Here is a 26,402-nt window from a genome sequence, read left to right on the forward strand (position 1 = left end):
GGTGCTTTTAAGTTAAAAGAGTGATAGATCTTTGAAAATTAAGGGGGCAAAGGGAGAACCAAGATTAGGGTTTAACAAAATCAGCCATGAATAAAGCAAATGTGATCGTCCAAATTCTGTTCTAATAGGGTGGGTGTTGGGGGAGAGCGCGGCGGGGTGAGTGAGATACTTTTACACTGTGGCGAAGAGATTTCAAACCCCGTTATTCATTCAGGTTTGTACTTTATAATCCTCCCGTCCTTAGCGCCCTGCTTCCGGGATGCCGACGGAACTTCAACTAGAACCCAAAGCAACGTCGCGATTGGTTCGCCCAGGGTACCGCAGTTCTACAGAACCCCACCTCCCGTTTACGTCATGTCCGCTCCTGTTTCGCGCCATCGTTTCACAGAAGGGCGGGGCCGTGGCTGACACTGACCAATTACCCATCGGTCTCGGTCCGGCAGCCAATCCGAGCGGAGTGGGTGGAGACTGTTGCTCGGTTTTGGCGCGAAACCCCGGCTGGCGCGGAGCGAGTAGCCGGAAGCGGGAGCGAGTCCTCGGTGTGTTGTGTTCGAGTCCTCAGGTTTGTCTCTGGTGCCGGCTCCGCCATGTCCGGTTTCGATGATCCCGGCGTCTTCTACAGCGACAGCTTCGGGCCCGACCCGCAGGGCGACGATGGGCAGCTCCGCCGCTCTCAGGTCAAAAAGCGGATGCGGGAGTTCCTGCGCCAGTACCGGGTGGGCAGCGACCGCACCGGCTTCACCTTCAAATACAGGTCGGTGCAGACATAGGGGAAGCGGGAGGAGGGTTTAGTTAACCAAAGGCCTGTTCCTCAATACAACCCTCCCCCCAGAGATCGCCGCTTCTCAACAACCCCTCCCCGTGGTTGCCCACTCCTCAACACCCCTCCCCGACCGAGATCGGACCCTATTTCTACCACCTCCACACCCCCTTCCTGCTCCCCCTGCCATTTGGAATCAAACCCTCCCACTTCCTTACTCCCTTATCTCCCTGGGCTCGTCCCTGCTGCCATTACCCCCCCCCCCCACCCCAAGATTGATCCCAATATTCAAGCTGGCCCTTCGCCCACATCTGTCTCTTTACCCAGTCCCTCCACTGTTGTCCATCCTCCTTCCTCGACTCGCTTTGCTTTCCTCCTTCACCATGTTAGACAGTCAAATTTAGTTTCATGCAAGTGCCAATCAGGAAGACCCTCTGGCTAGAGCTTGTGTTGTGGCTGATATCAATGGTCAGTTGCTGGATCTGTCTGCACATTTGCGCACTGGGGGAGGAAAAGTACTTCAGCGGTACTTCCTTGGCTGAGTATTGCTCTGGAGGTGCTGAGATTGTTAAGGATGCTGTGTAAATGCTGCTCTCTTCCCCTCATCATCCTCCTTACCCCATTGTAGGGATGAACTTAAACGCCACTACAACCTGGGTGAATATTGGATTGAGGTGTCTGTGGAGGACCTGAGCAGTTTCGATGAGGATCTGGCCGACCTCCTCTTGAAGCAGCCATCTGAACACCTGCCGCTGGTAAAGTTTGAGTGCATTAATGTCTACTGTGGCATTGGGGGACTTGTCTAGTCCACACAGCTTCAGCACTGATGGGCTTAACTCTTCTCGCCTGCCTATCACCTCCCTGGTGCCCCTTTTCCTTCCTTTTCTCACATGGTCCACTCTTAATGTCAGAGAAATGTATATAATGTGCGCCCTGAAATTCCTTTTCTTCGCAAACATCCGCGAAAACAGAGGAGTGACCCCAAAGAATGAACGACAGTTAAGCGTTAGAGCCCCAATGTGCCCCCCCATCCCCATACACAGGGTTCTCTCCTATCAGATCCCTTCCTCTCTGGCCTTTTACCCTTCCCACCCACCTGGGTCCACCTGTCGCTTTCTAGCTTGTTTATTCCTTTCTAGGCCTCGTGAAGGTTGTTGGCCCAAAACGTTGACTGTTTATTTGTGCGTTTTGCCGACGGAGCTTGTCCAGTGCTGGTCTGTGTGCTGTTGGTCAAGGTGATTCGATCAGATCTCTTCCTGTATGAGGGGGAGATTGGGTCACCCCGTGGATGGATAATCTAGTGTTAACAGGCCATTTGAGAAGAATTGATATTTGGAATGAGGCAGGAGATTTGTTTTGACAATAATAGTTGGCAAGAAGCCGTATTATTTGGCCTCATGGGTGAACCAGGGATTGTGCGTCCCATGTGGGGCAGTGAGGTTTTAGTAATGCATTGTTTGCAGTTGCTTTTCCCCCTCGCTGGCCAGCAGTTAAACTGTGAAGGTAGAATGGTGGAACAGGAGGATGCTACTCAGTCCGTCCATCATTCCTGGGCCAGGTCAGTGACAAGATACCCAACAGGTCCCACTCCAGAGCTTCCTTTTAAACTCTTTATTCTCTTGCCCTGTCCTTTCAGGTCAGGAACTTCAGTTTAAAGTTCAAAGTGCACGCCTCAGATTCGTCTTTCCAGAGTCATAAAACAGAAACATGGAACCAACCTGTTCAGAGAAAAACATCAGGTGGGGGTGTTATTTGGAAGCAAAGCTGTCACCAGAGCGTGCCCAGTGTGCACCCTCTGTCAAGCAGGGTTTGGTGGATGTGGTCCAAGGGTGCTTCTGTGTCTCCGTGCGCTGTACAGCAGTGGCTGGATTGGCAGCTCTTGCTTCCAACTTTGTCTTGTGCAAATTGGCATTGAAGAGAACTTCCAATGCTGTGTCCAATAGTGCGCGTGAAGCTGGTGTGGAACGTAGAAAAACCCTCATACCCACAAGCAAAAAACAATTGCATTGACAGCAACCGAAAACAGATCAAAGACGCAAGAGGCATATTTCAGTACAGTTTTACAACATATTTCAGACACTGTTTGCAATTCACTGCTTCAAAGGTTTCGCCTTGCCTCAGTTTCCATTGTTTTTTCCCTTCTGTCTCTTCGCTGGTCACCGGGTCTTGCGTTACGAGAGGCGACTTTCAAAATCCCTGGATCTGGTCACCGTCTGTGTTGTGAGAGCAACCCGGGAACTAATCCATTTGGCATCCAATAGGAATATAATAATTGTGGTCTCGGGTAAAACCAGTCCTGCCTAAACATTGGATCAGGAGATAAAAAAACTAGGTTCATGCCCAGTGTCAGGATGCTGCACGTTATTCAGCCCCAGTGGCCTAATAAATACGGTACTGGCTTCCTAAACCAGGGATTGTGGGTCCCCTCTGGGGTGGTGAGTTTTTAAAATGATGCCTTACATTGTTTGCAGTTTGGTTTACACTTCAAGACGTTTTCCCCCATGTGAGTTTCTTCATAATCTCACACTTTGCATCCAGACGTAAATGTGGTTTATATGATGTAAAGGCTGGTGCGGCAGGTAGTGCTGCTAATCCAGACACAATCCTGGCCTTGGCCCAGCGTGTTTGGAGCTTGTGTGTTCCCCCGGGTGCTCAAACCTGTGACGGTTGATAAGATTGTTGTAACTATAAATTATTCCTTGTGTCGGTAGATGATGGGAGAATTAAACAGGGATTGACAGGCTTGCGAGAGAGAGTGTAGGTCAGAGGGAAGTGAGTGGGAGGATGGGTTACTGTTTACCCTGGTTGGTGGACCTTCTGGTCTTTCACAGTTGCCTCTTCTTTCCTTTGTTCCTGTAGCTGGAAGAGGCAGCGCAGGAGGTGGCAGATGAAGTGACCCGTCCCCGCCCGGCGGGTGAGGAGATCCTACAGGAGGTCCAGGTCATGCTGCACTCCGACGCCAATTGTGCCAGCATTCGCAGCTTGAAGGTAACTCGACCGAGGTCAGCTGTGCCCTCGGAGAGGTAGGGGCGTTACTTGGAAGCAAAGCCGTCACTAGAGCGTGCCCGGTGTGCACCCTCTGTCAAGCAGGGTTTGGTGGATGTGGTCCGAGGGTGCTTCTGTGTCTCTGTGCGCTGTAGAGCAGTGGCTGGATTGACAGCTCTTGCTTCCAACTTTGTCTTGTGCAAATTGGCATTGAAGAGAACTTCCAATGCTGTGTCCAATAGTGCGCGTGAAGCTGGTGTGGAACGTAGAACTCCTTGCTTGTTTTGTTAATCCTCAACACAAGATCAATCTGAAGGAAAAGACGGGAGCCCAAGAGAAGTGAGTCTTATTTTGGGGTGGCAAGGTAGCGTAGTGGTTAACACGCTTTACGGCTCCAGCGGCCTGGGTTCAATTCCTGCCGCTGCCTGTAGGGAGCTTGTACGTTCTCCTCGTGACCGTGTGGTGCTCCGGTTTCCTCCCGCAGTCCAAAGACTTTCTGGTTGGTAGGTTATTTGGTCATTGTAAACTATCCCATGATTAGGCTAGGATTAAATTGGGGGATTGTTGGGCCGTGTGGCTTAAAGGGCCAGAAAGCTTATTCTACTCTGTTAAGTGAGGTGCACATGTATCACATGACATATGAAAGTTATTTATTTTTATGTATAACCCATAATAAATTATTTAGACTAGGCATTCCCACCCTGGGGTCAGCAGACACCTTTCTTTATAGGTCTATGGCATATAAAAGGTTGGGAACCATTAATTTAAATAAAAAATGATGTTGAATTATGCAATATTACTCAAATACTACTGAAATATTAAATAGACAATATTGATAAATTAAGAAAGTCAATGTTACTCAGCAGTAGAATTTATTTATAGGCACCCATTAGTCTCGTGAGACCATGGGTTTGTGCTTTGGAAGGTTTCCAGGGTGCAGGCCTGGGCAGGGTTTTATGGGAGACCGGCAGTTGCCCAAGCTGCAAGCCTTCCCCTCCACCCCACCGATGTTGTCCAAGGGAAGGGCACTAGGACCCATACAGCTTGGCACCGGTGTCATCGCAGAGCAATGTGTTGTTAAATGCCTTGCTCAAGGACACAATGCATTTCACATCACTAGACCGATGTCTTATCCACGCGCCAACACAGAATTTATTTAGATTGTATAACTCCCAAGATTTTTAAAGTATCATTTCAAGTCAAGTCCCTTATATTGTCATTTCAACCATAACTGCTGTTACAGTGCATAGTAAAAATGAGACAACGTTTTTCAGGACCATGGTGTTACATGACACAGTACAAAAACTAGACTGAACTACGTTTTTAAAAAAAAAATCTGAATCTGAAATGACCAACACAAAATTATCTTTTGTCTATCGTTTGGCGATTAGGGTTGAAGCTTTGGTCTTGCATGAGTGTTATGGCTGCTGAAGTCAGTGCTGCCAAGACGTTAACTGCCAGATAAACCATGTAGTTTTGGTCAGTGCTGTTCTCTGAGAAATGTAGAACTGCAAAATACATGTATGCACTGCCCGAAATTTCAAGCCTGGTGTTTTGAAAGTCAAAGGTTCCAATCTAATCAGCCTGAAGGGGCAATTGCACTTATTGTTCTCATTGTTCAATGATTTGCTCTCATTGTTCTCAGAGCATTTAAAGATAGATTAACACTCAGAATAGAAGGATCATTCGTCATGTTGATAGATGGATAGCTATCTCTGGTTTTGAAGGCAACGTTTATTAATGTGTGAACTTACAGACTGACCCTCACTCTTGCTCCTTCAGTCAGACCAGATGTCTCGGTTGGTGAAGATCCCGGGAATTGTGATCTCGGCGAGCACCGTGCGCGCCAAGGCCACCAAGATTGCCATCGAGTGTCGCGGCTGTCGCAACGTGATGAGCAACATTGCCGTCCGGCCTGGCCTGGAAGGATACGCTTTGCCTCGTAAATGTAACACGTGAGTGTGATGCCAGTGGGGAGAGAGGGGTGCTCACAGACTCGGGGACCCTCTGATTCTGACAATTAATAGAGAATGTCGAGTGCTTCCTACTAGTACCTTGATTATCTGTCGCTGTAGAGGCCAGTGTGAAACTACATCTGTAACTGACATGTTTTGTGGACATTCCCACCGTTGCTGATTAACTGGACTCAGATCTCGCACTCGTTCCGCAATCATGCTATTTACTTGCGTGTGAGGAGAGCATCATGATTTCTATTACTAAACCATACTGAATTTTGAATCTAGAAATGCTACTTTTATACAGAAGTTACTACTTGCGTGCAGATATTGACCAATTGATAACTTGGTGGAAGTTCATTTTCCTTATTTGTATAATCACCAATCACACTGCAGTAATACAGGTATTGATGGCCAATAGAATATGCACATTAAAAGCCAATAATACTTCCAAATTAGTAAAGTAATTGACCAATTGTAAGTGTCGTCCTATAATCTTTTCATTTTTACTTTGTCTTGGTAAACCAAAGACAAACCTGTGCAAAGGAAGCAATATTTTTCAAGACCTTCATTGACCCAGCTGACTGCACACCACTATCTGTGAAGTATCCTTTGCTGGACATTATCTTAGCCCTTGCCTCGTTGCAATTCTGCAATTGTGGCTCAGTTTTTGCTGTGTGCTGTGATGGAAAAAGCTTTGGTGATACCGTGTGAGGAAAGGCCGGTTAGAGGTGCTTAATCCTTTGCCCTTTCACTTGGTAGGGCTGACGTGTCCTTGTGTTGGATACCATTAACTCGGTGTCAGTTGTTCGTCTGATGTCCTCTCTCCTTGAGTCAACGTCCAGTGCCATCATTGCCTCCTCCAGCCATGTAACAACACATGGATGTGTGTGTGCAGATTTGTGGACTGTATAAGATTCGCCAGAGTCCGGAACATAATCCACATGGTGCTTGACGCTATGCCTCGATCCCAATTCATTATGGTTGTAGGGTGGCACGGTAGCGTAACAGGCAACACAACGCTTTACAGTACAGGCGAAACAGGTCCAATTCCCACCGCTGCCTGTAAGAAGTTAGTACGTCCTCCCCGTGACCGTGTGCATTTCCTCCCAATGCTCCGGTTCCTCCCACGGCCCAAAGATGGGTCATTGTAAATTGTCCTGTGATCACACTAGGATTCAATTGGGGGATCACTGGGTGGCTCTGTATCTCAATAAATAGATAATTGTACCAAGATACAGTGAAAAGCTTGTCTTTCATACTGTTATACAGATTGAATCATTACAGTGTATTGGGCTAGAATAAGGTAAGACAATTACCACTCAGAATGAAGTGTAAAAACTACCAAAAACGTGCAGTGCAGGTAAACAAAATCACAAGGTAGATTGTGAGGCCAACGGTCCATCTTATTGTACAAGAGTCTGATAAGTCGATAAAAGCTGTCCAACATGCTTGTGAAGGTACTTTTTTTTAAAAAACCTTGACATACTGTAAAAATATCCATAGAATTGTGAGGTGCCATTCCAACACAGCAAGAGATTCCTGGGCAGGGTAGGAACACTGGCTTGGGGCTTGCAGTTGCTGAGGGGAGGGTGGTGTCTTTCTGGTGCCTGGGAGCAGGGCTGCCCTCTGAGAGTGCTGTTTGCTGAACGAAGGCGGTGTGTTTGTGTTGTAGGGATCAGGTAGGCCGGCCCAAGTGTCCTGTCGACCCGTACTTCATCATCCCCGACAAGTGCAAGTGTGTGGATTTCCAGACCCTGAAACTACAGGAGTCCCCGGACGCCGTGCCACACGGAGAGATGCCGCGACACTTGCAGCTGTATTGTGACAGGTAGGGGTCTTGGGAAGGGGAGGGCCCCCCATCGACGCGGTGTAGGTGGGTGGTAGGAGGGTTCAGCAGACTCTGTCCCCGTTGATTGGGATGAGGAGTCTCTGCCTCCTGGTAGTGGGGCTGGGGCGGGCGGAGGTTGTGAGCCTCTTGCCGAACGATGGAACAGCTTTCCAGTTGATGGTGCCGGAGGTGTGCGCCAAATATTCGGGGTTGACCACAAGTATGCTCCAGCCTCTCAGTGACTGCTCTCTCCACCCGCAGGTACCTGTGTGACAAGGTTGTCCCCGGCAACCGGGTCACTATTATGGGCATCTACTCGATCAAAAAGTCGGGCAGGACTGCCAACAAAGGTCGAGACCGCGTAGGCGTGGGAATCCGGGGCTCGTACATCCGAGTGGTCGGAATCCAAGTGGACACTGAGGGCACGGGTACGTTCTCTTTCCTTGGGACTGTCCTGTCCGGCTGTGGCTCCCTTTGCTGCCTTATTCCTGCTATTGCCAGCTGGCATGTGTATAAGATTAACACTAGATGTCTGTAGATCCTGTATCTAACATAAAGTGTAACACAACACAGCCATGCTAATTACTCACGTTCTTGCCTCTTCAAAACTACAACGATCTTCAGATCTCATGATTGATAGAAGAATGTGGAGCGGTTAAGCGTGGCACCTTTAAGGGGTTATCACCATGGCCGTAAGCTTGGAAGGAGAGTGGGGATCCAAGTCGGGCTGAGATGCTGTGGAACGAGGCCTCCTTTATCCATCATCTTGTTGGCGAAGGTGCAGTTTCTGGAAAATAAGATTGACAATCTCAGGACAAGACTGTAGTGTCAGAGGCAGATCTCAATTGTTTGCTGTGCCGAGGCTTGGCTATCAGACAATCCCACAGAAGGTAGTGGATTTGGCCAGTACGTCATGGGTATAGACCTCCCAACTATTGAATACATGTACATAAAGCGCTGTCGTAGGAACGCAGCATCCATCATCAAAGATCCTCACACACCCAGGCCGTGCTCTTTCCTTGCGGCTGCCATCCTGTAGAAGGTACAAAAGACTCGGGCTTCGAGCTACTGGGTTCAGGAACAGCTATTACCCCTCAAGCATCAGGCTCTTGAACAAAGGATCTTATTGATCTGTTTCCACAACTAATGATCTTGTATTAACGACTCTTTATCTTGTTTTTTCATGTTCTTGTTATTGTTTTATATTGCAATATTGTTTTATATTGCACAGTTTGTTGTTGTCTCTGCTCTGTTCTTTCATTGATCCCGTGTACAGTTACTATTCTATAGATTTGCTGAGTTATGCCGGCAGAAAAAAATAATCTCAGGATTGTATGTGATGACATGTGTACTCTGATAATAAATTTTACATAATTACGGATGCCCACCACCCAGGACAAGTCCTCTTCTCATTGTTGCCATCAGAAAGTAGGTACTGAAGCCTGAAGGCACACAGTCAGCGATTCAAGTTCAACATCTTCCCCTCCACCATCCGATTTCTAAATGGAAATTGACCCCGTGAACACTACCTCACTACTTTATTTTTTTAACCTGTTTTTGCACTACTTTTAATTCAACTATATACAAGTGGCCCCCGCTTTTGGAACGTTTGCTTTACGACAACTCGCTGTTATGAAAGACTTACATTAGTACCTGATTTTCACTAGCCAAAGAGAATTTTTGCTTTTAAGAAAAAAAGACGCCCTCTTTATACGTGTGTTTACCGCAAGCAAGACTACAATGACCATGAAGCCTTGTGCGGGCAGTGTATGTGCATACGTATACATGTACATGCCGATTTTATTTTAAAAAAATCTTTTTCCTCTCCAAATCGATTTTGGCTCACTGCCTTCCTGAGTTTGATGAGTGAAACTACACCGTACCTACAATATTTCTACTTTATATAGGGTGTAAATTTATCATATCATTCCTGCTTTTACTATATGTTAGTGTTATTTTAGGTTTTATGTGTTATTTGCTTTGATTTGGTAGGTTATTTTTTTGGGTCTGGGAACGCTCAAAAATTTTTCCCGTATAAATTAATGGTGATTGCTTCTTCGCTTTACGACATTTCGGATTACAAGCGGTTTCATAGGAACGCTCTACCTTCGAATTGCGGGGGAAATCTATATATAGTTGTACAGTGTGCGTACTTTCTGTAGGCTTTGCTTGTAAAGGAGATGGTGGGGCGAAGGATTTGCTGGAGTTGACTGAGGTTCAAGCTGAGGCTTTGGGCTGCGTGAATCTGCCCCTTCATTACCTAACCCTCTGAGTAGCTAACAATAACCGCATCTAGAGAACTTTTTTCCCCTGCCCCTGGTCTGTAGGGAATTGGGAGGATATCTCTGTGGCAATGGTTTCTAATGAGTTCAGTTCCTTGCTTTTCGCTCCAGGTCACGGCCTGCCTGGGACCACGTCGCCGCAGGACGAGCAGGAATTCCGCCAGCTGGCCGCCATGCCCAACGTCTATGACGTCATTTCGAAGAGCATCGCTCCCTCCATCTACGGCAGTGCCGACATCAAGAAGGCCATCAGTTGCCTGTTGTTCGGAGGCTCCAGGAAGCGGTGAGTGTTGGGTGGGGGTGGTTATAGACTGCATGAAGCTTGGGCCCAGGTTTTGTCCTCGACTGAGCCCAGCAGAGAATTCTGACCATTGTGTTGGTGCTATCTATTTGAAAAGATCTTCTTCATTAGTCCGTTCTCCTCTGGTCTTTACCCATTACTCGGTAAAATATCCCGTTTGAGTATTTTTCTAAAGTTCTGATTGAATGTTGCTTTTGAATGTCCAATGCCATAACAATGTGCTGTATCTACTAAACAGTTTCCCATTGGTTCTATTGCTAATTGCCTTGTATCTCTGTCCTCACTGAAGCTTCTGCTAAAAAAAAAATAGTTTGCCCGCATCTCAGGAAAATCCTGTCTCCATTAAAGATCATCTAATGGTGTTCTCCAGTGTAAGGAGGTTAATGCCTATAAGGCTTTGCGGGGTTTCTGGGTTGAGAAGTGCAAAGAAAGAGCAAGTTGCGCAAATGGCAAAAAAGGGTGAAAAACACAAAGTTAACCATCAAACCACGGTCATTGAAACAGTGTGGGAAGTTCAGTTCAACTGAAACAGGACCGTGCACACTCCTGTCATCCCAAATGGTCGGAATCCATTCTTGTTTGACCTGCGTGTTTCTATAATGAGGGTAAGACCACATCTCGACCAAAGGGAGTGTGAGGCGCTCCTTCCCTCCTCTAGCCTGCAAGTCACCCTTGGGCAAGGTGTCGCACCTGTTTGCCCCCCCCCCCCTCCAATCAGGGTCATGTGAAGCCACGGGGGCATGGGACATACTTATTTTTTAATGTACATTGTTAGCAAGACCTGCATTTATATTGAACCCCTAATTACACTTGAGAAGTGGTAGGAGATAGATAGATAGATTATTCATCCCCATGGGGAAATTCAACTTTTTTTCCAATGTCCCATACACTTATTGTAGCAAAACTAATTACATACAATACTTAACTCAGTAAAAAAATATGATATGCATCTAAATCACTATCTCAAAAAGCATTAATAATAGCTTTTAAAAAGTTCTTAAGTCCTGGCGGTTGAATTGTAAAGCCTAATGGCATTGGGGAGTATTGACCTCTTCATCCTGTCTGAGGAGCATTGCATCGATAGTAACCTGTCGCTGAAACTGCTTCTCTGTCTCTGGATGGTGCTATGTAGAGGATGTTCAGAGTTTTCCATAATTGACCTTAAACACCTTCAACTACTACATCATTCCTTGGAGTAGAGATACTCTCTTCTGGCGACTTGGAGGAAACCTTGCATGTCGTTGTATTTCCCGTTCATCTACTGGTCTTGTCCTCCTTGTCGGGTGTGAGCATGCGTTTAAGCGTTATGGTTGGAGTAGCCTAGCTGAGTAACTCAGTTACAATGCACTAGGTCGCTCCCTCTGTGGCTTACCAAAATGAAAATGCCCTGGTGGTTAGTGAACTAGTCCTCTATTCATGCTTGTACGTTAAACCAATATTTAGAGCCCTTGTATTCTACAGGAACTTTTTAGGTACTTTATCAAATGCCTTTTGGAAATCCAGATAGGCTGCATCTACAGCCTCCCCTTCGTCCACCTGCTTGTTATATTCCCAAAGAATCACCAAGGCATGAAGGGTAATCCCCTAACGTAGGTAAATGGGGTTAGTATAGATGGACAGAGCGGGTGTGAAAATCGGAGGTGAAGGGGCTATTTGAATTCAAAAACATTAGTGAATCACTATTTCCTTCTGTTGATTTGGCTTGGTGGTTCTATGATTTTCTAAATCTGTTTTCAGAATGGATTCCAGCGTTGTCTGCAGTAACAGGTTCTGGGCTGGCTGGGCCTCTCGTCTCCTGGTTTCTGCATCCTTCCTTTCTTGAAAAAGGAGTTTACATTTGTACTTCCCCGTCTGCTGCATCGCAGTCAGGACCTGCGAGGTTTTGGAAGCTCTCAGCACATCCACTGTCTCTGCAACTGCTTCTTTTGATAGCGACAGCCTCTGGTGACCCACTCATTTACTTGGTTCCTTCACAATGATGTTCCTGTAAATTCCTTTCGTTTTGTACACCCCCCCCATCTCCAGGTTTTGTTTCTTACTATTTTCAGGAGGCATTTAGTGTTTTCCCTTAAATCTGTTGAGAATATTTCCTTGTGTCACTAATAACTGCCCAGTGTTCTCCTGATGCATCCAGCGTTTATGGTACTTTCAAAGGCAACACGAGTGAATCTGCAGATGCTGGAAATGAACAGGCCAGATAGCATCTATGGAAGGAGGTAGTGACGACGTTTCGGGCCGAAACCTTTCATCAGGATGTCTGGCCTGCTGAGTTCTGCCAGCATTTTGTGTTTATAGTACTTTCCTTTCTTTCAATATGCTCTGTGCATTGCTGTGTACGTGATACACAGGGTGGACTTTCACGGAGAATGGGATTGTGCGCAGTACTGCGTGTGTTCTGACTGGTTTGTCCTGCCCACTGCAGGTTGCCCGACGGTCTGACAAGGAGGGGCGACATCAACCTGCTGATGCTTGGCGATCCCGGCACAGCCAAGTCACAGCTGCTGAAGTTTGTGGAGAGGTGTTCGCCCATTGGGGTAAGTGAAGAGGTCTGGCTTCTGGATCTTCGTCCATTCCGTTTATTGCTTCCCATCCTAAGTCCGTTGCGAGTCAGTTAATTGCCCGCTGTAGGTTGCCTCCAGTGTGTAGTGCTGCTGGGGGAATGTGGGGAGAATAGATTTCAAAAGAAATTAGTGGGGAATGGGAGTTCCGAGCTAGCACAAACTGGATGAATTGATGTAAGGAAACCTGGAAATAGAGGGGTTAAACACACCTAGCCTACAGTTTATAAGAGTGGAAGGTGATCTCACTAAAGTCTGTTTGTTTGTGCTTGGAGAGCTGTTGAAAGTGATGGTATCATGTAGTGAATGTGGTGCACAGAGGGGTCTGACTGCTCCATTTTCTGCAAACTGAAAGTACACCAAGAATTCAGAGGACAAACTGTGCAATAGCCTCTTGCAGGGTTTCCACCTTTTTATGCCATAGACCCCTACAATTAACCCAGGGGTCCATGGACTCCCAAGCTGGGAACCCTTGCTGTATTGCAAAGGGATGAAGTAGTAAAGGGACAAAGTCTAACTGGAATTGAGCAAGGGTTTTTAGTGACACTTTGCTGGCTTTGATCTTGGATCCTAAGAAAAGACGCATTTGCTGGGTAGGAGGTGTAAGATAGGGTCACTCGAATGATTCCTACTGTTGACTGGGATGAGATTGGTTAAGCCTTTACTCATAGACTTCAGAAGAGTGAGATGTGTGACCTGATTGAGACTTGAAAGATTTTGGGAAGGGTTAGATTGCAGAACTGACATCTGGAAACAAGCCCCCACTCTTGGGGCCAGCACCGCTTAGGACTAAGATGAGAAATTTGGCTGCAGACAAAGTTTTTCAGTTTTTATCAGAGCTTGCTGATTGCGTACGCTCAAGACTGTGACACAGGTAAAGTGGTCACTTCAACGTTTTGGTTATGGGCACCAGGCAGGAGACACCTGAACAGACCTAACGTGACCTGCTCTGAACTGGGAAGGATGTAAATGGCTTCTGAGTACCCAGCTGCAGTGAATGGCTTTGTATTAAGTCCCTGTCACTTTGGTCTGTGTTAGTATTGCCCGCTATGAACGTGCTGCCTTGCCAGATCTGTGCAAACCCGCGGGTGGCTGATTTGCTGTTGTGCCTGATCCACGTATGGAGAGGCAGGTGACGGCCCAGTCAGAGCAGAAAAGAAACATTTGCCCACTCATTCCTGCACTAACCCAATGTCCCTCAATTGCTTTATTATCCAAGAGTCTATCCATCTATCTTGAATATTTTTGGCTGTTGAGGTCCCATGTCCCTCGTAGGTGAAAAATTCTGCGGATTAGTCATCCTCCAAGAGAAGAAACTTCTATGGATTTCTGTCACAAACAGCCAACCTGGTCTGGGAAAAGTATCAATTCTATATCTGTCATGTGACATCCTGTTGTATGTTTCAGTCAGATCACCTTTCATTCTGATAAACTCGAGCGTACTGGGTCAGTGTGCTCAACTGCTTTATTTCCATGTTCCGTTACACCAATTGGAGTATGGCGCCTCATAGAATAGCCCTGGTATCTACTGATTTTCCCTGTGAACACATTCTCCCCACATTCCAGTCAATCCCCCCAGATTCTACCACTCAAACACACATGGGGCGATTTACAGTGCATGTCAACCTACTCAAGCAAGTTTTTGTGGTAGGGAGCTGGAGCATATGGGAGAAACCCACGAGGTCACGGAGAACATGCCAACTCCACACAGACAGCACTTGATGTTAGAATTGAAGCCGTTTGACGGATGCTGTGAGGCAGCAACTCTCCTTGCACATTCTGCTCTGGTGTGGCAAAGCTCATCAACCGGGGATCTTGCCATTGATGACATGTATACAGAAAGGTGCCAGTAAGGTGAAGGATCTCTCCCACCCACCCTGCGCATGGACTGTTTGCTCCACTCCCAGAAGGGAGGACGCTGCGTAGAATCCACACCAGGACCACCAGGCTCAAAAATAGTTACTTTCCCCAAGGAGAAAGGCTGATCAATACCCCCAGTCCCCACCCCACCAGCACTATTTTATCATTTCTTGTCAGTCAACGTGTGTGTGTGTGGATGTATATACACAGGTGTCCCCCGCTTTACGTCACTTTGCTTTTACGAAAGACCTACATTAATAACCTGTTTTCGCATTACAAAGAGGATTTTTGCTTTTACACAAATTTTTCCGTGTAAATTAATGGTTCTTCGCTTTACGCCATTTTGGCTTAAGAAAGGTTTCGTAGGAACGCTCTACCTTTGTAAAAGGGGGGGAGACACGTGTGTGTGTGTGTGTTTGTGTATATACATATTTATGTCAATGTATATAAACTATCTTATGTATTTTAATTTTTTTTTACTATTGTGTTGACTCTTACTGTGTTAGTTTTGTGCTGCTTTGGATCCTGAGTTACAATTATTTTGTTCTCCTTTACACTTGTATACTGGAAAGGGCATCAAAGAATCTTGAATTCCCCTCCCAGGGGTTAAACTGGTGAACTTTCACTGCATTCCCTCTATCAGAGAGGAAAGAACAGTTACAGACGACACTGTTAAAGTTAATATCACCTCTGTCCCTCTAGCTTCCAGCCCCTGCCCGCTGGGACCTCTGCACAGCTCCATCGCCCCATGGTTAGCCCTTGGACCCCAGGGGCGGCTGTGGCTGCATTGCTCTATCCTGTGATTGCCTGTTGCCTCGAGGGGTGCAGTGGGGTGGGAGGGGGAGCCCTGAACGGTGGCCGTGGCTGTTTCTCCACTAATGGAACTCTTTGTCCTGGCGCAGGTGTACACCTCCGGGAAGGGGAGCAGCGCGGCTGGGCTGACCGCTTCCGTCATGCGAGATCCGTCCTCTCGGAATTTCATCATGGAGGGTGGCGCCATGGTTCTGGCTGATGGAGGTGTTGTCTGCATTGATGAGTTTGACAAGGTAAAACGTGGATACCATCAGTGTTGCACTAGGAGACAGTTATGAGGAGATGGTCTGTGTGGTGTTCTTGGGGTGGACAGCAAACTTTACTGCACACCAGAGTTGTCTGGACCAAGGCCAGCTACTGACTTAGGCCCTTCTGTTTGTTCAGTGTTCAGAGCGAGACTGCCAGCTTTTGCCCTTACGATGCCCCTGAGCTATTGAAGGAATTGCTTGCCCATGAACTGTTGCTGTTCCTCTGAAGGTATTGCCACAGTACGAGGCACGAGAGAGACTGTCGATGTCGAGAATCCGGATCAGCGTGCCCAAAAAACAATGCTGGAGGAATTCAACTGGTCAGGCAGCCTCTGTGGAGGAAAATGATCAGTCAGTGTTTCGGGCTGAGGCCCTTCACCAGGACTGTCTCCCAATCCTGTTGTAGGATCTCTGCTCGAAAGGTCAACCTACGTCCATAGATGCTGCCTGAGCCAAGTTCTCAAAGTTCCAAGTAATTTTATTATCAGAGTACATATATGTCACCACATACAACCCTGAGATTCATTTTTTCTGCGGGCATACTCGGCAAATCTATAGAACAGTAACTATAACAGGATGGATGGAAGGTTCAACCGGAGAGCAGAAGATGACAATGTGCAAATACAAATAAACAGCAATAAATAATGAGAACATGAGATAACGAGATGGTCCTTAAATTGAGATCATTGGTTGTGGGAACATTTCAGTGGATGGGCAAGTGAGTGTAGTTGGCCCCTTTGTTCAAGAGCCTGATTGTTGAGGGTAGTAACCTAGTGGTGCAAGTCCTGAGGTTCTTGTATCTTCCACCTGATGGCAGCAGTGAGAAAAGTGCACGACCTGAGGGGTGAGGATTTCTGATTGATGAATGCTGCTTTTCTACGGCTGTATTTCATGTAGATGTGCTCAATGTTAACTTTTGTAGGATTTTCTCTTCAAGGACATTGGGGGGGGAAAATAGAACTTGTGAAAACCTACCTAGTGCCTCCAGGCACCTATTATTCTGAGTAAAGAAAGAATCCTTCCCACGTGGCCTGTTGGGTGTGGGAAGGGTCAGAAGGTGCTGGGGTTTACTGGTGCACACATCCCAGGACTGGAAAATGAGATCTGATGGGTGCACTGGTTCTAGTTCCTAGTTCATTGCCTGTTTTGCTGACCGGTTTTGTCCTGTCTCCCCAGATGCGAGAAGATGACCGAGTTGCGATTCACGAAGCCATGGAGCAGCAAACTATCTCCATTGCCAAGGTGAGGAAGGGGTGTCAGTCCAGAGTGCCTAGGGACCGGTGTACGGTTATGGAAATGGAGTTGACCAAGTTCCAGGAGATGGTGTCCTCGACAGGAAATCTGTGTATTATATGCATGCCAGAGAGAAGATGCTAACTGGGGAGTGGATTGAGATACTTCGCAGACAGGGTGGAATGGAGGCCACATGGGCTATGGGCACGGGAGCATGTGTGGATCTCGGAGCTAAATGTGGATTGGAGTGTTGTAGGGAGGATAGATTTCATGTGGGAGTGATACCTGGGCCAAATATCGTGCGATGCAGCCAGACTGACGATCGTTAAAGAAATAATTGAGGCACGTAACTAAGGTAACACAGTGCCTGGGGGGGAGGGGGGGAGGGGCTCAGTTTTCATATCAACTGCACAGACTAAATTCAGCAAGGTAGCCTTAAGGATGAATTTGTGGTTTTTGTTCAAAGTGTAGGGTAGTTATGAGGAAAGGTTAAGGGGGACAGATTGGTCAGGGGAAGTAGAGGGGAGGAGGCAGGAGTGAAGGTTTTGGAGACAGGGTTTTTGCAGGGAGGAGTTAAGGGTGAGGGAAATAAAAATTAACAAAAGAGGACGGTTAAGAATCATGTGACAGTGTGTGAGATGAGGAAAGGCATAATATCTGTTTTCCAAATTTTGAAGTTCCAACAGTATTTCAAAATGTTCAACTGATTGGTTGCTGGGTTAGAGTGTATAATAGAAGACAATTGGATGGGTTTTGTTTTGTGCAACTGACGGGCTGGTGTAAGATGTGGGTTGCCATTTTAATCATGGACAGTGAGGAGCAACTGTCCCTGTGTTCCTGGGAGAGGTTTGTCTGGTTTTCAGGGTAAGGGTTGCCATGGTTACTGTAGATCATGGAGTGGCTTGCAGTGGTAATCTCGTGGTGACTGTACGCTGTGGAGATTTTTGCCAGGGGCATTCCTGCAGAGGAGATTGGTGTTTCGTGGGAGCCCTACTTTGAACATCTGGAGTTGGCCAGGGTTTCTTTGGAAAATCTGTTGCTGGGGAATTGACGGAGATGTCTTCCCCATGCAGGCTGGCATCACAACCACCCTGAACTCCCGCTGCTCCGTGCTGGCCGCAGCAAACTCTGTCTTCGGCCGATGGGATGACACCAAAGGAGAGGAGAACATCGATTTCATGCCAACTATCTTGTCCCGGTTCGACATGATCTTCATCGTGAAGGATGAGCACAATGAGGAGAGAGATATGGTGAGTGCCGGGGAATGAGGAAAGAATCTTGTGTTTGGGGCGGGGGTAGGTTAGTGTGGAATCTGAAAAGGTTTCATCGTTGATCCTTTTCAAAATGGGAGCAGGATATTCAGTCCTTTTCATTTTTGTTCCCCCTTAATATATCGTGGCCCTTTTACATTTGCCTCCATTTGCCCGACTGAAAGTTATTGCTTCCAATTCCTTTCGTTGCCTTCTTCCAGTAACTCCTGGGCAGCAGCAATATCTGGTGCTCTGCTTGGCAATGGCTGCCTGGCCAGAATCAGAATGCCCTCGGTGGGGAGGGTAGTGCCTGTGCTGGAGTGGGCTGAGTCTATAACCCTGTGCGTTCCATACCCGGCGTTGACGCGACCAGTTGGAATGCTCCCCGCGGTGGGCCGGCGGGTCTGGCTTTTGCTTCCTTACGGTGTCTCTGCCTCACTTTGTCCTCCGTCCCCTCGCCCAGATTCTGGCCAAGCACGTCATGAACGTGCACCTGAGCGCCCTGACGCAGACGCACGCCGTGGAGGGGGAGATCGAGCTCAGCAAGCTAAAGAAGTACATCGCCTACTGCCGCACGTAAGTGGCCGGCCGCTGTTGTACCGCTTGTGCCCCATACCGTGCTCACATGGTCAACGAGCCTCTGAAAGGGACATCTAAGGAATGATGTGCTGGGCCTTGAGAGGATCCGGGGGGAGGTTTACAAGAAAATCCCGGGAAAAGGCTTAAATTATGAGGAGCATTTGATGCGCTCTCTGGAGTTCAGAAGGAGGGGAGGGGAGGTTTCCATTAGAGGAGTTTAGACCCAGAGGGCATAGCATGAAGGGATCTCCCTTTAAATCTGAGATCATGAATCTCTTCATTCAGAGGGTGGTGAATCTGTGGGATTTGTTACCACAGAGGACTGTGAAGGCCAAGTCATATGTATTTAAGGCAGAGACTGATAAGTTCAATTGGTAATAAGGTAAAGGACTATGGGAAGAAGCCAAGAAAATGGGGTTGTATAAGAATCCGTCATCACTGAATGGCAGTGCAGGCGGCCATAATGGTCTAATCCTGCTCCAATATCTTAAGTCTTTCTTTATCAATCTTTTTTATTGAGTTTCCATTAGATAAATATAACAATGATAATGATAGAGAGATGGGGATTACATTAATAACAGCTAACGTATACAGAAACAGACTCCGATAATAAACGTGTAATCTAAGCCTCCCAATCTCTTAGTAACTGAACATGAAAAAGATTGAAAAAAAATTTGTTTTTTACAAGAGAAAAAAGTCCCTTAAACTTTAAGCGAAACAAAAGTTGGGCTGCCATGTTTCATCGGTTAAAATCGTTATTTGTCATTAACTCCGCTCCTCTATACACCAACAGAAAGTTATTGAGAAGGATTCGGAAAAGGTCAGCTTACATCACATGAAAATGTTGAATAAATGGCCTCCAAGTTTCTTCAAATTTAACCGAAGGGTCGATAGTTCCACTCCTAATTTTTCCTAGTTTAAACGTGTTATAGTTTGGGAAAAACCATTGAAATGTAGTAGGAGAAATATCTCAAGTCTTGTAGCGTTTGGGTCCCACTGAAGTGACTTAATGCTGGGGTCTCCTCTGAATGTCACCATGATGCCGTGGATCACCCTGGGTGTGATGTCCTTTGTGGGCAGATGGATCGGTGCCGATGTCTGCCCAGGCGTGTGGGTCAGTCACTAGGACAGGGCTGATCGGGAGAAGTGCCAGTGAGGTTCGATGGTGCCTAATCTGCCCTCTCTCCAACAGGAAGTGTGGCCCGAGGCTCTCGGCTGAGGCCGCGGAGAAGCTGAAGAATAAGTACATCCTGATGCGGAGCGGAGCGCGGGAGCACGAGCGGGAGAGCGACCGCGCCAGCAGCATTCCCATCACAGTCAGGTCAGCAGCGGGACGGGGACCCAATCCGGCCGGGGGGTGAGGTGTGTCTAGACGGTCTGTGTGCTCACTCCACTCTTCCCGCGCTCACCTTTCCCTTCCTCTTGCCCGCCACAGGCAGCTGGAGGCCATCGTTCGCACCTCAGAATCGCTGGCGAAAATGAAGCTGCAGCCGTTCGCCACGGAGCGGGACGTGGAGGAGGCGCTGAGGCTTTTCCAGGTCTCCACGCTGGATGCGGCGCTGTCCGGTAGTCTGGCTGGTGAGTGGGAGCCGGCCAGAGTGAGATTGGTGCTTCGGTGCCCTTGGCTGGATGTAGGGGGGGTCACAGAGTATAGGACAGCTCGGGTACAGGCCATCTGGCCCACAATATCTGCGGCTTATTCACCTCTCTACCTAAAAGCCTCTTAAACATCGCTATCATATCTGCTCCTAGGGGTAACCCCCTAGTGTAGTGGTTAGCACAGTACCTGCAACCCAGGTTCAATTCCCAACGCTGTCTGTAGGCATTTGTACATCCTCTCCATATCCACGTGGGTTTCCTCCCACGGTCCAAGGATGTACTGGTTGGTAAGTTAATTGATCAATGTAAATTGCCTGTAATTAGGCTAGGATTAAATCGGGGGTTGCTAGCCGGTGTGGCTCGAAGGGCTCTGTTTTGCACTGTGTCTCAATAAGTAAAAGTACTCTTGTCCCCTGGCAGCCTGCTGCAGGCGCTATCACTCTTTTCAAATAATAAAATCTTGCCTCACGCAGCTCTCACATTACCTCTGGTATTTGACATCTCTAACCTGGGGAAATTGATTCTGGCTCTCTACCCAATCTATGGTTTTCAGTTCTCTCCTCAGCCTCTGCCATTCCAAAGAAACTAATGCAAGCTGCCAGACCTCTCCTTTTAACTCTAGAGTAGGCAATATCATTGAGAAGGGTACAGACGAGGTTTTCCAAGCATCCACTTCTAACCTGGACTAGATCAACCAGAATTGCACGCAGTGCTCCAAATGCCAACTGCTCAAGCTTTTATATAACTGTAATGATATCCTGACTCGTGTACTCAGTGCCCCTAGCAGTGAAGGCTAGCATACCTTATGCCCTCTTTATCATCTTTAATACTTGCGTGGCCACTTTCAGTGAATTATAGACTTGGTCCCCAACATTCTTCTGTCTATCGATTCTGTTGCTGCCACTAACTGTATACTTCCTCCTTTGATCTCCCGAAGTATGTTCCCTCACACTTGCGCAGATTAAACTACAGTTGCAAGAAGAAGTTCGTAAACCCTTTGCACTAACCTGGTTTTCTGCGTTAATTATTCAAAGTGTGGTCTGATGTTCTTCTAAGTCACAAGAGTAGGCAAACACAATCTGCCACAGACTAATAACACACAAACAATTGTACTTTTCATGTCTTTATTGAACACGTTGTTTAATCCTTCACAGTCCAGACTAGAAAAAGTACTGTATGTCAACCCTTGTAATTAATAACTTGTAGAACCTCCTTTAGCACCAATAACCTCCACCAAACGTTTCCTGTAGCTGCAAAACAGCGAGGAGGAATTTTATACCATTCCTCCATGCAGTTCATCGATATTTCTGGGATATCAGGTCATGCCACAGCATCTGAATAGGGTTAAGGTCTGGACTCTTTGACTCAGCCATTCCAAAACATGTTTTCTTCTTTTTAAACCATTCTGCTGTTGGTTTACTCTTGTGTTTCGTATTATCTTGTTGCATTGTCATCGCTAGCCTGACATTTTCTTTTAAAGTGCATTGATGCAATTTTGAATTCATTGTTCCTTCACCATTGCAAGCTGTCCAGTTCCTGAGGCGCCATGATGCTCCTTCCATCTTGCTTCAGTTAGGGATGAGATTTTGTGTTGATGTGCAGTGCCCTTTATCCTCCAAACATAGCAGTGTGCATTTCTACCGAAAACTTTGGCTTTTGCCTCATCTGTCCACATAACATTGTCCCAGACGCGTCCCAACCAGGTCGTCTTATGCAAACTTGAAACGTGCAGTAATGGTTTTTATTTTGACGAGCAGTGGTTTCCTCTGTGGTGTCCTTCCATGAGCAGTATCATTCTTATAGTGGACACATGAACAGACTTCAGTAAAGTCCAGAGGGTTCTTTATCACCTCCTTCAGTGTTGCACATTGTGCCCTTGGTGTGCTCTTTGCAGGATGCCCATTCCTAGGGAGATTGGCATCAATACTGACTTTCCTCCATTTGTAGACAATCTCTCTCACTGTGTACTGATGAACACTCCGGTCTTTAGAAATGCTTTTGTAACCTTTCTCAGCTTCATGCGTCTTTACAATTCTTCACGGGTCTTCTGAAAATTGTTTAGACTGAGGCATGGTGCGCATAAACAGATCTTTCTTGAGAAGAGCAGGCTTTGTCAGTAACCTGACTTTGTGTCTTTTTTGTAGAGCAGGACACCTCTACAACCCACACCTCCAATCTCATCCCATTTATTGGAACACGTGACTCCAAATAGCTTTTGTAGAAGGCATTACCCCAGAGGATCACAGACCTTTTTTAAACTTGGACTGTGATTGTTTAGATAGTGTTCTCTGTATTGATGAGAAGTACAACTGTTTGTGTGTTATTAGTTTAGGCAGATTGTGTTTGTCTATTATTGTGGCTTAAATGAAGACCACATTTAATGAGTAATTAACACAGAAAACTAGGTAATTGCAAAGCATTCACATCTTTTTCTTGCAACTGTGCATCTGTCATATCTTAATCTTTTGACAAACTTCACTGCCAATTTTTGTGTTACTGCAAATTTACTAATCCACGCATCTACGTTTTTATTAGTCATTTGTATCACAGAGGTCCCAGCACTAATCCCTGGGATCACAGGGTTCTGCAAGTATTGGGTCTGACAGTGAGTTGGTGGATTAAACTGTAGCTCTATGGTTCGGAAGGGGTCAAGGGGCAGTTTGGTGCTTGGGAGGTGTCAGCGGTGTGTCGGACTCTGCCCCAACATGGCCTGTTGTTCGCAGGAGTGGAGGGCTTCACCACAGCCGAGGACCAGGAGATGCTGTCACGTATCGAGAAGCAACTGAAGCGTCGCTTTGCCATCGGGTCGCAGGTGTCTGAGCACAGCATCGTCCAGGATTTCCTGAAGCAGGTGAGTGCCTCTGTGCGGAGCCACGTCACTGGGTTGTGGGGCTGAACGACCTCCCTCTCCCTGACGGTCATGCAGGAAGCAAAAGAAGAGAGTGCTGTCTGCGCTACAGTCAACGCTGGCGGGCCACTGACCGAGGCGATCGGGTTGTTGCTGAGGACTGGTGGGGTGCGGTTAAACTGGCAGTGTTGACTGACCCCCTTTCCCAGGAGTTTGAGGTTGGGCTGAGATCGCGGCCGGGACAGCAGGGTGCCAAGTGACAATAGACAGTAGGTGCAGAAATAGACCATTCGGCCCTTCGAGCCTGCACCGCCATTTTGAGATCATGGCTGATCAATTACTATCAATACCCGGTTCCTGCCTTGTCCCCATATCCCTTGATTCCCCTATCCATAAGATACCTATCTAGCTCCTTCTTGAAAGCATCCAGAGAATTGGCCTCCACTGCCTTCCGAGGCAGTGCATTCCAGACCCCCACAACTCTCTGGGAGAAGAAGTTTTTCCTTAACTCTGTCCTAAATTACCTACCCCTTATTCTCAAACCATGCCCTCTGGTACTGGACTCTCCCAGCATCTGGAACATATTTCCTGCCTCTATCTTGTCCAATCCCTTAATAATCTTATATGTTTCAGATCCCCTCTCAATCTCCTTAATTCCAGCGTGTACAAGTCCAGTCTCTCTAACCTCTTTGCATAAGACAGTCCGGACATCCCAGGAATTAACCTTGTGAATCTACGCTGCACTTCCTCTACAGCCAGGATGTCCTTCCTTAACCCTGGAGACCAAAACTACACAATACTCCAGGTGTGGTCTCACCAGGGCCCTGTACAAATGCAAAAGGATTTCCTTGCTCTTGTACTCAATTCCCTTTGTAATAAAGGCCAACATTCCATTAGCCTTCTTCACTGCCTGCTGCACTTGCTCATTCACCTTCAGTGACTGATGAACAAGGACTCCTAGATCTCTTTGTATTTCTCCCTTACCTAACTCTACACCGTTCAGATAATATAAGTGGTGGGGAGCCTGTGGATGCCACAGCACAGATATGAGATATGCTGGGGGTCGTTCATCTGTCATGGTGGTGTATCTGTTTGCAAGCTTAAAGTAAGCCCTGGATGAAGTGAGAGAAGTCCTAGTTGAGCGGGGGAGCCGGCAGATCCGTCCGACCCGAGTCACTTGCTCCTCAGCTGACGTTCCAAGCTCTGTTGGTGGTGAGATCTCAGTCTGGACCAGGGTGTTCATTGGGTCGCGGTGCTGGTGGTATCTAACTTCTTGTTAGAGCAGGACGGCCAGTCCAGAAGGTCAGTGCAAGCTCAGGCTTGTGATGTCAGTATTCCCTCTGTGCGTGCTGTGTTAAGCAGTGAGGCATGCACTGTCACAGAAACCCTGTCCCATCGCACACCCATTGTTCATGAGCTGCGCCTTGATAGAAGGGCGGCTGCACTCATTAAAGGACTTGGCCCTATCCGGGCCCCTGGAAAAAGAGGGCAAAGGACCTCGCGATGTGGCACGCCTTCCCGCCCACAGGCCTCGCTCTCGCACCCCCACATTGAGTGTCATTTGTTTTTTTTTACTCCTCGCAGAAGTACCCGGAGCACGCCATCTACAAAGTCCTTCAGCTGATGATGCGTCGGGGGGAGATACAGCATCGCATGCAGCGCAAGGTGCTTTACCGTATCAAGTGATGGCCGCCGCCCGGCCTGAGAGAGACGAGGTGACTCCTGCAAGAGTGGCAGTTCCGGGTGCCCCTGTCCGATGGTGCTCACCCTAGCATCCCAGCCAGGTCACTGGTAGTCAAACCGGACAATAAACCGTGTCCCAGCTCCGAACGCACTTCATCCGGGCTGAATTTTTACCTACCTTGATTTTGATAAAGAAAGGAGTTTGTCACACACAACACAGCTGCTTTTGTTATTCCCTAATAAAGTTGCTTGTCAGAATGAATTGTGTTCCTATGTTCTCAATAGATTTCAAATAGGTACATTTAATGTCAGATAAACATATACAATATACATCCTGAAATTCTTTTTCTTCGCAAACATCCACAAAAGCAGAGTGCCCCAAAGAATAAATGACAGTTAAATGTCAGAACCCCAAAGCCCCCCTCCCACGCAGTAGCAAATCGACGACCTATCATACATCACCAGCTCCCGCTGATGCCCTCCGTCCCCTGGACTGTCGCTGCACCCAGATCCCTTCAGATTCGTCACACTGACTTCCATTTGCTTCAGAGGCATTGCAGCTCGTGATTGTGAGTGTCCGCCAATGTGGTGCAAGCTTCGGATGGTAGACGAGTGACCACCAGGCGTGGTAAGGGGAGTAATCAGTCGGGGTGGGGTTCCCATCGGTGGATGCTGCTGGGGAGAGGGGTGACCTGCCAGGGCACAGCAGCAGCCGGGCCAGTGGAACTGTGGCCAGCTCTGAGGCTCAACCGGGAAGGGTAAAGTCAGGTGGAACGCTAGTGAAAGGAGATTCGATTGGGGGGGTGGGGATGGACAGGAGATTCTGTGGCTGTGAAAGAGATCGGGTTGATGTGTTCCCTCCCAGGTGATAAGGTCACGGATGTCTCAGGAATGGCAGCAGAAAATTTTCAAGAGGGGAGGGTGGGTAGCCAGAGTTTGTGGTGCATGTTGACACCAGTGACATGGGCAGAAAGGGGGAAAAGGTCCTGTGCAGTGAGTATAAGGAGTTAGCGAAGAGGAACCTGAAGGTAGTCCTGGGTTACTCAGTACCATGAACAGGTCAGGGTAAGAACAGACTGATGGCACAGGTGAAGGAGTAGCTGAGGAACTGGTGCAGGGGGCAGGATTAGGATTTAATGATGGGATTTATGGCTTTGTAGTTGATACAAAGATGGAGGGGCAGGAAGTAAGGAGTCTGAAGGTTTTGGATAGATTGGGAGAATGGGCAAAAAAGTGGCAGATGGAATATAGTTAAGGAAGTGTATGGTCATGTACTTTGGTGCAAGGAATGAAAGTGTGTACTTAAAATCTGGAGTAATTTCAAAAATCAGAGGTGCGAAAGGACTTGAGAGTCTCCGTGCGGGATTCTTTAAAAGTTAACTTACAGGTTGAGTCAGTGGTAAAGGAGGAATGTTAGCATTCAATTCGAAGGGCTAGAATGGGTGCAATGCTGAGGCTTTATAAGGCATTGGTCAGACCACACTTGGAGTATTGTGAGCTGTTTATCTAAGAAGACTGCTGGCATTGGAGAGGGTCCAGAGCAGATTCTGGGAACGATAGGGTAAATGTACGCAGAGCATTGGATAGCTCTGGGACTGTACTTGCTGTAACTTAAGA

At 47.3% G+C, this 26,402-nt stretch overlaps 1 protein-coding gene across 1 annotated transcript; it reads left to right on the forward strand.

The window, feature by feature from the left end:
- Window positions 1-231: 231 nt before the first annotated feature.
- Window positions 232-25,047, forward strand: mcm5 (minichromosome maintenance complex component 5). Its single transcript, XM_073034124.1, has 16 exons — window positions 232-754; window positions 1,389-1,515; window positions 3,620-3,748; window positions 5,528-5,700; window positions 7,376-7,531; window positions 7,793-7,959; window positions 9,925-10,096; window positions 12,537-12,648; window positions 15,435-15,578; window positions 16,770-16,835; window positions 17,900-18,076; window positions 18,540-18,652; window positions 19,848-19,976; window positions 20,091-20,233; window positions 22,978-23,105; window positions 24,687-25,047. Exons 1-16 carry the CDS (start codon window positions 588-590, stop codon window positions 24,786-24,788), a joined length of 2,205 nt encoding a protein of 734 aa, XP_072890225.1. The 5' UTR covers window positions 232-587; the 3' UTR covers window positions 24,789-25,047.
- The last annotated feature ends 1,355 nt before the right edge of the window (window positions 25,048-26,402 follow it).

The sequence above is a fragment of the Hemitrygon akajei genome, chromosome 31 (genome assembly GCF_048418815.1).
Source record: "Hemitrygon akajei chromosome 31, sHemAka1.3, whole genome shotgun sequence".
Lineage (NCBI taxonomy): Eukaryota > Metazoa > Chordata > Chondrichthyes > Myliobatiformes > Dasyatidae > Hemitrygon > Hemitrygon akajei.

Coding starts and splice junctions, on each gene's coding strand:
- mcm5 (XM_073034124.1), top strand. CDS start 588: ATGTCCGGTTTCGATGATCCCGGCGTCTTCTACAGCGACAGCTTCGGG. Junction 1,516..3,619: donor CATCTGAACACCTGCCGCTG/GTAAAGTTTGAG, acceptor TTGTTCCTGTAG/CTGGAAGAGGCAGCGCAGGA. Junction 12,649..15,434: donor AGAGGTGTTCGCCCATTGGG/GTAAGTGAAGAG, acceptor GTCCTGGCGCAG/GTGTACACCTCCGGGAAGGG.